The sequence below is a fragment of the Trematomus bernacchii genome, unplaced genomic scaffold (genome assembly GCF_902827165.1).
Source record: "Trematomus bernacchii unplaced genomic scaffold, fTreBer1.1, whole genome shotgun sequence".
NCBI lineage: Eukaryota > Metazoa > Chordata > Actinopteri > Perciformes > Nototheniidae > Trematomus > Trematomus bernacchii.
This window is the reverse complement of record NW_022988050.1, coordinates 17,820,215-17,838,227: the sequence shown is the minus strand read 5'-3', so window position 1 is coordinate 17,838,227 and position 18,013 is coordinate 17,820,215. Positions and strand designations below refer to the sequence as shown.

The 18,013-nt window shown below is 40.6% G+C and overlaps 1 protein-coding gene across 1 annotated transcript in view; it reads right to left on the bottom strand.

Annotated features, from left to right (window-relative positions):
• jmjd1cb (jumonji domain containing 1Cb) overlaps positions 1-18,013 on the bottom strand; it is a 123,550-nt gene that overhangs the window by 26,109 nt on the left and 79,428 nt on the right. The window contains exons 4-9 of the mRNA XM_034119169.1: positions 12,420-12,525; positions 11,773-11,897; positions 9,155-9,298; positions 8,191-8,232; positions 1,468-1,732; positions 201-746 (exon numbers count right to left, since the gene is read on the bottom strand). Of these exons, the coding sequence (XP_033975060.1) occupies positions 201-746; positions 1,468-1,732; positions 8,191-8,232; positions 9,155-9,298; positions 11,773-11,897; positions 12,420-12,525 (1,228 nt within the window). The remainder of the gene's footprint in view (positions 1-200; positions 747-1,467; positions 1,733-8,190; positions 8,233-9,154; positions 9,299-11,772; positions 11,898-12,419; positions 12,526-18,013) is intronic.

The following is an 18,013-nucleotide window of genomic DNA, read 5'->3' as shown; positions in this document are numbered from 1 at the left end:
AACTTGACAGCATTTTTACAGCTGAAAGGCAGAACTTTGCATATTTGGTATTGAGGTAATCCAAAAGTAATGAAAAGTAATGAATATACGTGAACATAATATTGTGATAAGTGAATCAGGGTACTGACTACATTCTGTTCACAACTCATTAGTAATTGTGCTGTAATCCTTTTTAAAGTATACTGTAAATATACCTCTACCTTTCACAGTGTTCTTGCTGCTCTCCATACTGCCTGCCTGAAGACTGTCAGGCATCACAGGCGTTTGTTGCCGTGGAGACTGGGTGATCTGTGTTACCGCGACCAACTCCTCCTCCTCCTTTGTTGTAATTTTGCTCGTTTCCTTAACCACGCCCTTCTTAGTGTCCTCCTGAAGCTCCGCCCACGGGGAAAGGCGACCAATGAGAGACGAGGATTCATTCATTTTGTTGGCCGGCATCAGCGGCTTCTCCTCTTCCTCCTTTTTGGAAACAGCGCTTTGTTTCACATCACTGCTGCGAGTCTTTAGCTCGTTCTCAGAGTTGGGCTCTGAGGAGGAGGAAGAGGAAGATGAGGAGGATGAGGAGGACGATGAGGACGAAGAAGAGCACGAGGAGAGGGCAGCCCTCTTGTTGAGTGGGTTCTCTGAGTCACTGCTCTCTGATAGGTCCGAGGTTATGTCCGTCTTCAGCCTCTTTAGACTGGCCTTCTTCTCCTCTTCCTCGCCCTTCCTGCGTTTGTTTACTGCCTGCTTAGCCTTTTTGGACTCTGGACAAGAAAAGAAAAACAAATTATTTTTCAATCACAGCTTGAGTTCACTCTACCACCTGCTGTTGTTTATTGTTGATTAGGAGTTATACAAATGCTCTCCTTAGAACAATTTTTGCAAATCAGTTATGTGATACAATTGTTTGAATCATAAACCGAAAGCACTTCAATGTGTTGTATGTTGAAGGTGCAGTTTTAGGAACACTTCCCCGCTAAATGGATATAAATTAAAATCCAGAATTGTCAATTTAATTTAATCGCTGCTTTGAGAACAGCCTGGAATACCTATAATTCCTGTGTTTTCCTGACTTCTCTTGGATATTACGTTAGTGTATTGCTTTGTGGACACTTGTATTTTTTCATGTGGTACAGTGTGACAAAATACAGCTCTTATTTAAAAGAACTTCAATAAAATGAAGACCAAAACAAAGATACTACTTGTTTACTGTGGATTCGCTCTGTGGACATTTTAAATGATCAAAAACAACAGCTGTTATCTCCTGTGATATGCTGAGCAACAACAGATATAAAGAAAATATATGCACATAGCCACACACAGACATACACATTTTGCTGTATTAATATTAAGATTAATGTAGCAAAGGGTCAATTTCCCTCCCCGTGTGAAAAATAAAGGAATTCTGATTGTGATTCTGATGGTAGGAAGCCTCTGACTAGTATCTGGTGCTAAGCTAGCTGCTAGCGTGTGGCCTGTCCTCACCTCTGGCTGGGGGCTCCTCTCTCTTGTCCTCCTCTGGAACGCTGCTGTCCGATCCTTTCCTCCTGGAGGAGCGGGCGTTGCGCTGCTCTCTCTGCTCCCTCGCATTGCCGCCGGGCGAGTTGTGTGATTGGCTGGCTGTTTGCTGGCTTTGTTGTGACTGGCTCTGCTGCTGCGAGGCCTGGGTCCCCTGGGAACCTTTCGCGTTGGGGCCTGATGAGATCATGATGGGACGGGGGCTGTTGGCCTGGGCTCGTGTGTAATGGCTCTGGAAGTTTTAATAAAGTCACAAGTTAGATAACACAAAGAAACATGCCTGTTTATTTAATACAACTCTGTAGTTTAAAGGGGACCTATCATGCAAAATGCACTTTTGTACGCCTTTTATACATGAATATGTGTCCCCGGTGTGTCAGGGAACTCACCAAGTGTCAGAAAACACAACCCTCTCTCTTTTCCTCCATACCCAAATCTCTAAAAACGGGGCTGCAACGGATCTGATACAGACTGATACAGATTTGAAAATTCTCTGACGTCAGGAACGAGGAGCTCCGCCTATATGGCCAACTCTCCACCTATCAGGGGAATGTGGGGTTGGGCCACGGCCGGCCATTGCCGCTCGAAAGCGCTGGAGACGCTGTAGTACATATGCCAGGCCTGTAAGTGGCGCTGTAGTCTGCCACAAAAGCAGCGAAGAAGACTTCCCGTGCATGGTTGCCATGGTTGCCCTTCTGTTTATTCTCCGCTGTGGCTTTTTTTTCTCCCTCCCCGAGACAAGCGTTTGCTGCTGCTGCTGTAATTCAATGCAATCCCTCCCCGTCGAGGCAAGCACTGTAATTCTCTCCGGTAGTCCACCAGCAGATGACAAACACCCACCTCTCCGCCTCTTCCAAGGAACGAGGGGACCGTGCGGCAGATTTAGATTTTTTTCCGCCGGTCAACATGTCCGTTAAAGTTTAAATCTTCCGGACAAAATTAGAAAAGTGCTGGTCAAAGGTCTTCTTTGTTATTTATTGAGCTTTAAAACAAATGAATAATGACTCTATATAATCATATAAGAATAAAACACGGAGGACGGAGATCTCTTTTTCTCCCCCTCTTCTGACAGCCCAGCAGCTGATCTCAAAGCACGCTCCCCTCTCCTGTAGGGGGGCGTGGTCAGCTGCAGCTCATTTGCATTAAAGCTACGTCACAGAATCAGCCCTTGCAAAAACAGGGCTAAAAAAGAGCAAATAGAGCGAAATGAGGCATGGCTAAAATGCATGATCTGTTTGGTATTTTGAAAAAAAAACTTTGCAGACATGTTTTATATAGGTATGGCCCTTCAATATATTATTCAAATATAGCATGATAGGTCCACTTTAATGCAATCCAGTATGATCACCATGCAACAAATTCAACTTGTATTTTTTTTTTTTATTGGATTTTATCTGTAAACAAATGCAGTCTAATCCAAACGTTTTTCAGTAATGCAGACATAAAGTTTATAATGATTGTTTTTATTGTTTTGTTTTGTTTGTGTTTTTGTTAAGATTGTATGGATACATTTTGAAGACTTTGGGATGCTGCTAATGTTATTAGAGTCCTAGGTTGATGTCAAAATGCAGCTGTGAGTGCAATATCAAAGTGAACTAGAGAATGCAATTCCTGAATAAATTGCTAGTGGGAATGCTTTATGCTGAAAATCTGACGCTAAACTGCTATGCTGAAATGTAATGTGTAAGAAGAAAGTGAAGAATTTAGATTGAAATGATACATGAACACTGGGGGCTTGAATGTGTGATGAGAGAAGAAAAGAAAGTAAAAAGGCTTGGAAAAGCAGCAGAATATTTGAACTGCAAACTTTTGAACTAACTTGATGGTGAATGATCTGTCGCCATGCCAACGGCATTTGATGACATCCCATAATACGCTTAGATGTGTGGATGGCTGCATCGTTACCAAACCTGTGAAGTTTTGGGCTGTTTGGAGCATTTTCACTGAAATTATGAGAAAACCGTGTTTCATGGCGAGCCTTGTGTTACCATGGCAACAGCATTTGAAGAAACCCCATAATTGACGTAGAGCTGTTGAGGGCTGTACCGGTGATATACAAGTGAAGTTTGGAGGACGATCGGACCGTGTCCATTGGACTTACAGCGGCATCGTGCTTCATGGCGAGTGGTCAGTCGCCATGGCAACGGCATTTGATGACACCCCATAATACGGTTAGATGCGTTGATGGCTGCATCGTTACCAAACCTGTGAAGTTTTGGGCCGTTTGGAGCATTTTCACTGAAGTTATGAGAAAACCGTGTTTAATGGCGAGCATTTTGTTGCCATGGCAACGGCATTTGAAGAAACCCCATAATTGAGGTAGAGCTGTTGAGGCATGGACCGGTGATATACAAGTGAAGATTGGGGGACGATTGGACCGTGTCCATTGGACTTACAGCGACATCGTGGTTCATGGCGAGTGGTCTGTCGCCATGGCAACGACATTTGATGACACCCCATAATACGGTTAGATGCGTTGATGGCTGCATCGTTACCAAACCTGTGAAGTTTTGGGCCGTTTGGAACATTGTGTGTGAGAGAGAGAGAGAGTGTGTGTGTGTCTGTGTGTGAGAGAGAGAGAGAGAGAGAGAGATAGCAGTAAGAGAAGAGAGAGATAGAGATAGAGCTCGAGCTATCGCTCTATCTATCTCTCTTCTATCTCCTCTACTATCTCTCTCTTACCTCTCTAAGATCTCTCTCCTCTCTCGTGTAACTTCTCTCTCATCTCTAACTCTCTCCTCTCTCTCTCCTCTTCGCTCTCTCATCTCTACTACTCTCTCTCGTCTCTCTCTCCTCTCTCTCTCGTCATCTCATCTCTCTCTCTACTCTCTGACTCTCTAATCCGTCTCTCTCTCCTCCTCTTGAGACGATTAGTAACTGACTGCTGTCAGTTGGAGTGATGACATCATCGTGTTCCATTACACAGGTGTTTATAGTTGAGCTAACGAGCTCTGTAGAGATCAAAGGTTTGCATTGTTCTGAATGAGAGATGAACCTCTTACATGTGAACGTTTTGTGGAAGAACGATAACAGATATCTGTGAAATTTCAAAACGTGAAGCATGTCAAGGAAGTTGAGTATCTGAAGTGTCATTTTTGTGTACTTTCGGGTTAATAATGTGGCCTTTTTGGCAGTTTAACTAAAGGTGTGCGGCTGCTGCTGTGAGGAAATATCAGCCTGAAATTACAATGGGTTTTAATGGAGACATGTTGAACGTTTTTGTCACTTCATGCCCTCAAGAGGCATTTTGTTTAATTATTTTGCTTAATTATTTGTCATTTTTCAAGCTACGAGATGTTTTGCTACGTTTGTCATGAAAAATTATGTCTCAGGAATGTAGGGTTTGGGAATTATGGCAGTTTAAAAAAAATATATGAAGGCAAATTTCAAGATTTCCTACCCTCTAGCTGTGACATCACGCACTCTGCCTTAACGAGCTGCGCAATGTTAAAGTTAAAATGTTAAAAATGTGATGAATTATGGGATGTATCTCTGGAATTATGAAAGTTATGAATGATAAAAGTAATAGCCTGCGATTCCCGACCGAGCTGAACGTTTTGATGTTTGAACGGAGTTTCTGCGATGTTGAATGTGGGAGGAGAAGAGGTCCAAAATAAGTCGGCGGAATAATAAACTTTTTGTCCGTAGCATAACATATAGTTGGAATGCTGTATCAGCATTCCCACTAAATTACAATGGGCTTTAATGGAGGCATGTTGAAAGTTTTTGTCACTTCATGCCCTCAAGAGGCATTTTGTTTAATTATTTTTGCTTAATTATTTGTCATTTTTCAAGCTACGAGATGTTTTCCTACGTTTGTCATGAAAAATGATGTCTCAGGAATGTAGGGTTTGGGAATTATGGCAGTTTAAAAAAAATATATGAAGGCAAATTTCAAGATTTCCTCAACACTAGCTGTGACATCACGCACTCTAGTTAATGTTAAAATCTGAAGAAGGCCTCTTTACCAAGGTCTGAACAATGTTTAATATCTCTAAAAGTAAGAATCAGATTTAAAAGTTGTGTTACACGAATAATGTCAGAAAGATGTGTAACATTTTAAAGTTGGAATGAGGTTTCTGAGTGAAAGTATGAATGAACAGTTAGCAGTTGAAGTCGCATGAAGATTTGTTGAAGTCTGAAGAATTTCTCCATTGACTTCAATGGTTAAAAATGTGATGAATTATGGGATGTATCTCTGGAATTATGAAAGTTATGAATGATAAAAGTAATAGCCATCGATTCCAGACCGAGCTGAACGTTTTGATGTTTGAACGGAGTTTCTGCGATGTTGAATGTGGGAGGAGAAGACCGGCAAAATAAGCCGGCGGAATAATAAACCTTTTGTACGTAGCATAACATATAGTTGGAATGCTGTTATCAGCATTCCCACTAAATAAGCGATGCATATAACCATAAATAACAATGGTTAGTTTAGTGTTTTTTGACAATCAGCTGGCATATACTTTCACTGCTAGACTTCAATACTGACTGAGAGATGTTTCCAATACTTTACATCACTGAGATTTTTATGAAAGTACAATAAATATAAAAAAAACTTTTCAAAGAAAGCACAAAATGCAGTCTCCAAAATAACCACAACGTGTAATCAACACCTCTGTAAAGGTGGTAAAACAAAAAGTGAACATAAGCATCTTGTTCTTTGTTAACATGACTGTTGGATTAGACTGCATTAGTTTAAGCTTGGTAAGCCTTATACACTGGTTACTAAGTGTATTATTGGATGTGTCGCTAGTAATCCATCCCTCTGTTGTATGGTATGGACACAATTCAATGTAATACAGTCCAACACAACATAATGTTTTACACTCATCACACATTCAAAGTCAGGTAATAGAGCAACAAGAAACAAATTGTAAGATTTAACTTGTTTATTCTAAAAATGTTCCTATGGCATGTTTGTGAACAAAGACCATGGGGAAAGTTGCTTTTCAGTTGTAGTGCAGAGGACATAAAGGTGCAATACATTGAACATTTGTAATTTTTCAAACAGTTTTCTGTTGTTTACTGATGCACGAGTACACATTTATCCTGAAGTTATACTTTGTAAGTCTTTGCAGTGAAGTAAATTAGTAAATTAGACTTCTGAAGCTTAACTCAACAGTAATTTGTGTGAAACAAAGTATAAATATTTCTCTGGAAGTCTTAATATCAATTCTTTCCAACACAGTTGTAATGCTAATATTGGGATGATTGTAGTGGACTAACTTCCCCAACCTACAATCTGCAATTATGCTCCACTGCTACTGTTTGACGTCCAAACAAACAGCAGAGAGGTCACTGTTGAAATACAAACTGGACTTGAGTTGAAGAGCAGCTAAACGCCAGCCGTACTGACTTCTATGGGTTGATTCACTTCTGTCAACATCCATCATCACAACTGGGGCCATGTGTGGTCACACCAAACTATGATGGAGCTGCAGAGTGTGGGAGAGGCAGCAGCCACTAGATGGTAGCGCAGGCAGGAGTTCAGACCTGGGTTGCGGTCGAATAGTCCATTTAGCTTAGGAACCTTCCTAACGGAGTGAAATGACCCGGAAGTCCCTCAGTGGCAGCCATGATAAGTGCCGTTCGAATTCTCTAAATTAAAAGGAAAGGAGGTTTCAAACTTCCTTTATAACCTCCTTTAGCTTAGGAACCACTGGACCTCCCTAACCGAAAGGAGAGGAGAAAATGCTGCCCCACAATGCCTTGCGGCCGCGGCATTTGCCGTCACCCAACAGTCGGCCGTTCACGGAAACAACCGATTATGAACGAGAAATGATATCATGAAAGTTACGGTGCTTATTAAGCATTTTAAAACGTGTGTGGTAAGTTGCCAAAGTGCTTTGTTTTGAACGTTCATCAGTATTATAATCAAAAAGAGAAATATGAACGTTAGTTTTTACTGAAATGATCAAATAAAGTCAACATTTCACAGTCTTTACTGAGCTGTGTGGGGTTTGTTCAACTTTTAAAAGATGTTTGAATGGTGATATACACAGTGATAGATGTTAAGGACTCACGTTTATAATAAATACATTTGTATTGATTTTAAGATCTTTTCATGCAATTGGGATCATTTGTATTAATGTCACTTTCCTTTTTTATTTCAATTCCAACTTTGGTCATGAAGAATATGTTTCTCTGTTGTCCCCGTTCATAAAGCATAAAACAACAGCATCAGAGCACGGTGCAGAGTCTCTAGATGAGTTTACAGTAGTCCCTCGTTCTTATTAAACATCCATGTTGTCGTCCGCCGTATAGAAAACTGTAGTTTCCATAGTTTCCCCACAGCAGCAGACGCACATTTATGACCTCCGCTGGCGCATCATAAACACGTCGGATAGTGAAAGTGCAGTCGGATTCTCTAAAGTACCGCAGTCTCTTCTCCTAAATCCTTTTGAATTCTCCTATTCACTATCCCTTAACCCCATGACGTTTCACTCCGAGGTCAAGGAATAGACGATAGGGTTAGAACTTAGGAGCTGTTTTTTTGGAGTATTCGACCGCAACCCTGGGTAAAGCTGCTCTTTAAATGTTTCACTGTGACATTTCATCTCAGGGTTGTGGCAGATAATTATCTGTGTGCATCCACAGATAGTCTGATAACTGTTCTGTCCTCCTTTGTACTTGCTCTCAATAAAGCATTATCTCCACAGATTGTAACATAAGTTTGGGAAGAGTTACCTGAGTGCTGCCGGTGGTCCCGCTGGGTCTCCCACCCGTCATCTTTAATGTGTAAAAAACAACAAGAAAAAAGAAAAGGTGGGACAAGGAGAGATTGTGTTAATGACTGTGGGACCAGAAGTGACTGGAGAGGTGTTCAGTCTGGTTCACAAGTAAACTCCTGTCTGGAGCCGACCAGTAACCAGCGCAACAGTGGACTGTATGTCTGCATGAGTTTTAACGTTAAGTTAAACAGGAAGCACATAAGAACATGACTTTAAAACTATCTTCATTAGGAAAGCAGAACAATTAGACAAAGAATTCAAACAGAACCACAGCTATGGCCTGACTTAAGAAACAACAATAGATCTGCTTTAGATTGGAATTCCTGTTTTTAAACTGTACATTTGAAATATTTAGGCAGGGATTGGGAGGCTGTGTTGACTATTGTCTCTGAAAAAAAGAAGCACTAACAGACACAGTGGGGACAATGCTGAGGTACATGGAATGGTTGGCCAATGTAAAACCTGCAGGAGTCTCACACCATGACAGAAACACATCATTGGCCATCTATCTACATAGGTAGAGCATGCATGAAGTAGCTAAACATATACTAATATTGTCATAAATGTATAAAATATTCAGCAGATCAATCAATCATGAAAAAAGGTGCCACTGGGCAATATCATGCAGGTTTTAGCTTTGTTGACTGTATGCAAAGCTGCAGTTCATTGTTTTAAATGTACTCAATGTGTGTACATGTTTACTATATAAAACAGCTTAAACTGTTCAATATGATTTTACCCTCTTTAGTGCCACCGCTAGGAAGCTTTAAGTGTATTTTTCGGTGTGTGTGTGTGTGTGTGTGTGTGTGTGTGTGTGTGTGTGTGTGTGTGTGTGTGTGTGTGTGTGTGTGTGTGTGTGTGTGTGTGTGTGTGTGTGTGTGTGTGTGTGTGTGTGTGTGTGTGTGTGTGTGTGCACTCACATGGGCATTGTTGTTGTTGGTGCTGGATCGTGACCTTCTTCTGGAGGTGATACCGATGTTTTCTCCTTTCAGTAGGGAGTGGACCACATCATCCAGAAAGGTCATCTGGATCATAGAGGGATCCACGTTCTGAGGCTCTAGCACCTGAACACACAGCAGATTCACTTTACACTCAGTCTATTCTTCATCATCATCATCTCCTGTTTTTAAAGGTGCTGGATATTAATGAACAAGTAGTTCAGAGTGATCATACTACACTGTGGTGAGGTGTTCTGGTAGCTGAAATCATATGGCTATGTTCAAACAGAGACTGAGAGTCAACTGGTGTCAGTCTACAGTCTTTGGGGGGCAGTAGCTCAGTCTGTAGAGGCCTGGGAACCTGAGGGTCGCCTATTATTAATGTATTAATGTGTTCATCAAAGCTGGTGAAGGTGCAGCTAGTTTTAAGTCCTTAATTTACTGCTGGATAGCATGTGAATTTAATTCAGGTTACTAAAGTATTTTTAAATGTTGATCATATTGGTAATCATTAATCTATATCTGCAAATGTTTGTTCAGAATTTTTCTTCCTCAATTGCCCATGCTAACGACTCAGTAAATGAGCTAGTAGACCATTTTAATTATAAAATAACAAATGTCATGGATACCATTGCTCCCATTAAAATAAAGGAAGTATCTGGCAAGAAAATATCTCCATGGAGAAAAGCTATGACCGTGAGAACAGCAAAAACTGAGTGTAGAAGAGCTGAACGCAGGTGGAGAAAAACAAATCTCCAAGTTCACTTGGAAATATATAAAGAGAGACTCTGCATCTATAATCAGGAAATAAAAAAGGCACGACAGTCTTTCTTTTCTGAGATCATTACCAAAAACAACGTACGTGCCTTATTTGCTACCGTCGACAGACTAACAAACCCCCCAGTGTCAGTAGCCTCTGAATTGCTATCCACCAGGGCCTGCAATGAATTTGCCTACTTCTTCACTGACAAAATTCTGAAAATTAGACAAGCAGTCAGTGCCTCTGCATCAGGTACAGCAAATGTGTTGTCCCTGTGTCCACCTAAAATCAATTCAGACATCATGACAAAATTCCGTCTGATAAATGATAAAGACCTGGAGGACATTATTCAACTTCTGAAATCCTCCTCCTGCTGCCTTGATATCATACCAACAGGATTTTTCAAAACAGTTTTTCATTGCATGGCCTCAGATCTACTTCATATAGTAAACAAGTCTCTTCACTCAGGTGTTTTTCCACAGGCCCTGAAAACTGCAGTCATTAAACCACTCTTAAAAAAGCATTCTAGACGCATCTGTAATGAATAATTATAGGCCAATATCAAACCTGCCATTTTTAGGCAAAATTATTGAAAAAGTTGTTTTTCAACAGCTGAGTCATTTCATGCTTTTAAATGACGGTTTCGATGTGTTCCAGTCAGGCTTTCGACCAAACCACAGCACTGAGACTGCTCTTGTTAAAGTCTTCAATGACATTCATTTAAACACAGACAGTGGCAGACAGACGTTGTCTCTATAGGCAACTACACATCAGCGTTGACAAATATGACATGCGGGGTTCCTCAAGGCTCCATCTTAGGACCTCTGCTTTTTAATATCTACACAGTCACATTACAACAGTTATTAAGTCTGCATACTATCACCTGAAGAACATATCTAGGATTAAAAGACTAATGTCACAACAGGATTTAGAAAAGCTTGTCCAGGCTTTTATCTTCAGCAGACTCGACGACTGTAATGGTGTCTTCACAGGTCTCACAAAAAAATCCATTAGAAAGCTGCAGCTAATTCAGAACGCCGCTGCTCGTGTCCTCACAAACACTAAAAGAGTGGATCACATCAGTCCAGTTCTGAAGTCTTAACACTGGCTTCCAGTCTACCAAAGAATTGATTTTAAAGTACTATTGCTGGTTTTTAAAGCACTAAATGGTTTAGGACCAAATGATATTAACGATCTCCTGCAAAAGTATGAACCATCCAGGAGTCTCAGGTCTTCTGGGACGGGTCTGCTCTCTGTTACAAGAGTCAGAACAAAACATGGAGAAGCAGCATTTAGTTTTTATGCCCCGACCATCTGGAACAAACTGCCTGAATCCTGCAGGTCAGCTGCAACTGTTAATACTTTTAAATCGAGATTAAAAACTAATCTTTTTGACGCTGCATTTGGATGAGTTGTTCAAATTCAAATTGCAGTTTGGCTTTTATCCATGTATTTTATACCTGTTGTGTTTATTTTAATATCTTTGCTTTTTAAAATGCCTGTTTTTAAATGTGCTTCCACTGTATTTATTCTTAAATGTCTTTTATTTTATTTTGTAAAGCACTTTGGGTTGTCGTGTGCTGAAAGGTGCTGTATAAATAAACTTGCCTTGCCTTGCCTTGCAAAGTAGCTTAAGGTCTGAACTGTAGTGAAGCAGAAGTACAAAGTAACATAAAATGGTCATACTAAAGTACAAATACCTCAAAATTGTACTTAAGTACAGTACTTCTACTTCGTTACACAACACCACTGGGGTGTGTGTGTGTGTGTGTGTGTGTGTGTGTGTGTGTGTGTGTGTGTGTGTGTGTGTGTGTGTGTGTGTGCGTGTGTGTTTGTGTACCTGGTCATTCATAACGACCATGTTTCGACTGAAGAGGTCGTGGTGTGTAATGATGCCAGTGAACCACTGGGTGGCCGAGTCTTGTCTGTACACCCGCACACGGTATCCATTCAGAGAGTAGGGACCTGAAACAACAGGAAGGCGTTCACCAGTGTCAGAGTGCTGGGGTATCAGCCCAGCTACAGCCGGCCCCTGTTAGAGGAGACCCAGTGCAGTCACTAGCTCTGATGACTAAAACACACAGTGCAAGTTACAATGTAAACCTGTAGATACATTGTTAGAGTGGTATCCACAGAGAATCAGAATTCCTTTATTTGTCCCGCAACTGGAAAATGTACAGCAAGAGTATAGTGCAGACTAAGCAAAAAGAATAGACTTACATGAACACGTATTCACACATCATTAGTAATACAAAATACAAATAACTGTACACAAAACTAAGTAGCAGTAAATAATAAAAAAGTGACTATATCAAAAATAAAATCTTGAAGTAGCTGGTAATGTTTACAGACTGTAAATAAATTGAAAGAAAAACAAAAGGGTTGATTGCACGAGGTTATATTGCACAGAGTTCTATATTCACAGGCAGTGTTATTGAACACAGAGAGTCATACTTGGCTATATAATAAGCGTAATAAAAAGCTTACCTTGCATAAAAATCTCCTGCACCTTCTGGTCTTTGAGCCAGCCTCTCACTTCGTCATGGAGCTGATGGTTGTCTCTTAGCACTGGGTTCAGACTGTCCACCTCATCCTGAGACACACACACACCAACACACAGCATATCAGAGGATCAGCATCAAACACACTCACACACAAACTTATTTAAAACAGTTCACTAAACATATTAGATAGCCCAAGTCTGAGTAATACAACTATTCCAACAGGAACAAACCCTGCTCAGGAGCCAGTGTTAATGAGGGCAACCGCAGGCTTTCTGTTTGCAACTGGTGGACACAAATAAACGCACACAATTCCTCTGATTTTATCCATAATATCATTCCAGATTCCTGTGGGAACAATTAATTCTATAACTGTCCCATCATACTCTAACTGGACAGACTGAAAATGTATTGTACCGTAAACACATAAAAAGGAAGTGCAGATATGAACGCAGCACATCTGGAATTCACTATGGAACTACACACACATTCACAGAGACACAGCAGCAAAGAGGGGATGAGCTTTGAGAAGAATGAATGAAAGAGCAGGCCTGTTTGCTACACACTTTGCCAGAGAGAAGGAAGAACACTTGAAAAGACCCTTTTGTGATTTTAATGAAACAGATGATAAAACACAGAGGACAGATATCAATATCACAGTCTCCACTCAAACACACAAAGCACCCATACATGATGCTGACAGATGACAGGGGGAGGAAGAGAGCAAACCACCGTCACCACACAGCTCTACTGTCTGTGTGTGTGTGAGGGTGTGTGTGTGTGAGGGTGTGTGTGTGTGTATATGTGTGTGTGTATATATATATATATTTATGTATACAGTAGATGTTGTAATTGTACAAAGCTTTGGCAACACTGTATGTCATTATGTTATTGCCAATAAAGCTATTTGAATTGAGTTGAATAGCATATCAATGGCATTTTTTCTAAGTGGTTCAGGACAGAAGTCTGTCTTTTTTTATTGATACATAATCTGTATATTAGTGAAAAAGAAGGCACTTCCTGTCAGCCAGAAGAACTCTAGTGAGCTTTAATGCAATCTAAATCTAAAAGTATTTAAATATTTCCGATTTGTATCATCCATCCAACTAATAATCTGAGTTAGCTGACTTTCATTAATCAGAATCAGAATCAGAATCATTAATCCTTATCCTTGTACAAAAAATAAACGTTTTGATATCAGGACATACATATACAGTTTTGTCAGACGTGAAAAATGGCAAAAGCTTCAAATATCAGTTTAAAATGACAACATACAGTGTCTTTACATATACTGTATGGACATATACATTTGAAATAGTTAAAAAAACTCCAACAGCAAAATGTAGCATTTGCCTTTACAAGCAAAACAACATATTTCTGTGTGTGTGTGTGTCGTCCTGCTGCAGTGTTCTAGTTTCCCAGCCTTGTTCAGCTCTAAATGAAACCAGCTTCCACACTATAAATAGCACACTGAAATGCAGTGCTAGAGAGGTCTGCATACACATCTTTAGGCCCCGGCTCCACGAGGACAAATACGGCAAAACGCATCGGAGTAACGCAAATGCAACCGCAAAAAACCTCCCGTCCCCACGCAATATACACCGGATTGTGTCAAGCTCCACGAGACGGCTCCGTTTACATCCAAACGCTGGAAAAGCTGCAGTACATATGCCGAACCTGTACGTGGCGCTGTAACTTCCTCCACAAAAGCAGCGAAGAAGAATGGTTGTCATGGCTGCACTTCTGTGTATTCTCCGCGGTGGGGGCCGACAGAACCGAGCAGAGTTTTTCGCCGGTCAGCGTGTGTTAAAGTTTAAATCTTCCGGACAAAATTATAAAAGTGCCGGTCAAAGGTCTTCTTTGTTATTTATTGAGCTTTAAAACAAATGAATAACGACGATATAATGATATATAATCATCAAATACACGGAGCCTGTCTCTTTTTCCTCTCTTCTGACAGCGTCCGTGTCTGTCTCATGCAGCAGCTGATCCTGTAATGAGTGACCCGACAGTAAAAATAAACATATTTATAACTAGTTTAGGTAGTTTGAGAGGTCATTAAAATAGCTAAGGGTGATGATCTGACTTGAAGTGTGTGTTTTGCTCCCGCTGCATCACAGCGGCAGGAGCTGCGTGTCTCCGTCCTGTCAGATTAGACTTCACTCGCATTTATGTCCATATCGAGATAAAGATAAATAATCTGAATTCAAGGAGGAGCTCCTGTAGATGTTGCACAAAGAACTGTAGCATGGTCAGTAGCGACTGGAGCACGATAGCAACCCTGCGGGGAAGAGGCGGGGCTATGAAAACGAATGACCGTATAGGCGACTCCACGGCCCCGTTGGACCCCCCAGAGCGCTCCGTTCCCAGATCTATCCACCTTTGGACCCGTTGTCGTTTGCGGGGTCTGTTTCTACGTTTCCATTACGGCGTCGTCGAGCTTAGAGGGCTATACGCATGAGAAATATGCGGATTCAACCCGTTTTCGTCCTCGTGGAGCCGGGGCCTTAGTCTTCCCTGCTCTGATGACCTATTTTAACATAAGCTATACAAAGCACACACACACACACACACACACACACACACACACACACACACACACACACACACACACACACACACACACACACACACACACACACACACACACACACACACACACACACACACACACACACACACACACACACACACACACACACACACACACACACACACACACACACACACGTCAGCAGTATTGATCTGTGCAAACAAATATTCTAAGAGGGAGGAGCTAACCCTGGACTCACCTCAGACATTTAGCTATGAGGCATAACAACCTTTTCACATGATTGGTATTTCAATGACAAGATGAAAAGATAAGATATCAAATAGGTTTATCTAACATTCATCTCCTAAATATTGCTGGTATACTCAGTGTCACATATCAATTCAGAGCAAGGTCATTCCAGATGGTCCTGCTTCAATATAATCAATATGTAATCAAAAAGAAACAACTTATTCCTATTCAATAATCTACCAACAGGAGATATTCCAAAGATTACAGCTACAACACATCTTTAATATTGAACAATCACCATTATGTAGATTGTGTGATGAAGAAGAGGAAGAGCAGATGTTTTGGCTTTTCTACTGTCCATACGTTGCACGTCTGTTTGCCAAGATTCTAAATGAACTGAAGCCACCCAATATTGATTACAGTTACACCTTGCAACATTTGATTTGCGCTTCTGGAGGAAAATAGTCCAAAGATAATTAATACAATTATTTTTCTTAGTAAGATACATATTTTTCCAACTGAATCAAGGAGTGATCTGAATTTAGAAGTTTCAAAAAAAGATCGCAAAGACAGTTTCTTTTGGAAAAAAATATTGCAACAAACAATTCAAAAGTTCGTACAACATACAGTAAGATGAAATGGAAAACAATCAGCTCTAACAGAGAGTGGGACTGTATGGAATATTAAATATGCTTGTCTTTGTTTGTGTCTCCTGCCTTTACTAAATAGATACAGATAAATAATTACAAAAAAAGGCAAACCAATATCTAATATTCTTTACAATATTAAACTAACTTGTGTGTAAAGATATAAAACCAGCCTTAATAAAAACATGTCCACCAAATATTGTCCATGTTCTCCTGTAGAGCTGACAGCTGGATCTCATAACGCCCTCACTGTGCTGCAGCTATGTTTAGAAAATAACACACACATGTATGAGTGTGTTAGTCTATTTCTACCAACACCACTGTAATCTATTCTAGCTCACCGTTGGCCTGTTTAGACATGACACACACAGAGACTGTGTTACCAAGGCAACATGGTCACCATGACGACCAATTGGTCTGTTTTTTGAGTGGAGAGAAATAGAAAATGAGCGGAGAATCTGGTGCATGAACACAAAGAGTCAGTATCAATCGCAGTGTTCCCCACACATACCCGTCGTATTGTATCCTAACAGACAGCTGTATTTGCTGACCCAGTTTATTGTATGTTCTTATCAGAGAGCACAACATTGTCTGTGATTGATTATCCATCTCACAATCTGCCCATGCTCTACCCTTTCTGAACCTGTTCTTGTTGCTATTGCATCAAGAATCTATGACTATTACACTGCAGAGAAAAACAAGACGTAAAGGCATGCCCTCTGTTAATCACAGCGCCATGTTTCACTGCTGTAGAGTTCTCTCAGAAAACACACAACCTGAATCTAAATTCATCAACACAATAGCAAGAAGTACAGAAACGCATAAAACATGTCTTTGCTTTTAACACTCCTGTGTTTGTTTCTCCCTCCTCACTTCGGTGTTCCCAGTCAGTTTTGACCGATCTGTTTTAACTGCTCTTACATTAACACAAAAACATAAATCATCACCATAACCTTTTAAGCTGCTAACATGTTTTACATGAATAACTGCAGTGAAAAGAATAGACACTGAAAATGTATTAAAAAATGACCATGGTTGTCGATTTGTGGGTGTGTATCTGATGGAGAAACATAATCTCATTCATTTCCTATGGTGGTCAATTTTCGACATTGACTAAACCACTCAAAAATCAATGAAAGTGGTGATCAGCATTTTTGTTATGTTCAAATGCTTACTGTGGAGGATATCATAAGGCCTTGAGGCAATCAAATGTAAAACACAATAAAGGCTTAGAGAGTCATGTTCTATATCCTGAAACACAGCTACGCACAGCATCTGTCTTACATTGCAGCAGAAAGTCCCATGATAATGGGCCAATGACTTCACATAATAAGTCAGGGAGTATCCCTGTCCAGTGGCACAAGTGACATCATGGGTGAACGGATGATGATGCAGATGTTGTGGAAGGTTGTGTCATGTATTTTTCATCAACCACTGCAATACGTAAAAGATATTGTAGTTAAACAAGCCTCTCCTGCCAGTGATGCTGAATTGGATGCAGTCACCGGACATGGTGTGAACTAATCTGTGGATCTGTTCTGAGCCCACTGACATGGTGTTGGCTGATCCACAGTATAAGTAAAGAAACCTCTTTCAATTTGAAATGGGATTTATTGTGTGACTTTAATAAAGATTTATTGAAATACATTATGGATAATTAATTGTCTGTAACCTCTTCCTGATATTATTTCTATAGCTCAGGGCTATTTGTCTGAGCTCTGCTGTGATTACAAACAGTGTGACACAAGGACAACTCGTGCAACAGATAATTAGTAATATAACAACAAATATGACACATATTCACATTGATATGGAGACAAAGACAGATGGCTTGTTAAACACTTGAAACACACTTCCTCTCAGGGACAACGCTTGTTGCCGTGGAGACAGTGAGGCTGAGGCATGAGGGAACAGTCTGTGACAGTTTGTGATTATTATTATTATAGGGGGGCGAGGCACGAGCGTCATGTTACCATGCTGTTACCATGCTGTTACCATGCTGTTACCATGCCACGGCAACCTCTCATTCCCCTGATAGGTGGAGAGTTGCCCATATAGGCGGAGCTCCTTGTTTCTGACGTCAGAGATATTTCAAATCTGTATCAGTCTGTATCAGATCCGTTGCAGCCCCGTTTTTAGAGATTTGGGTAT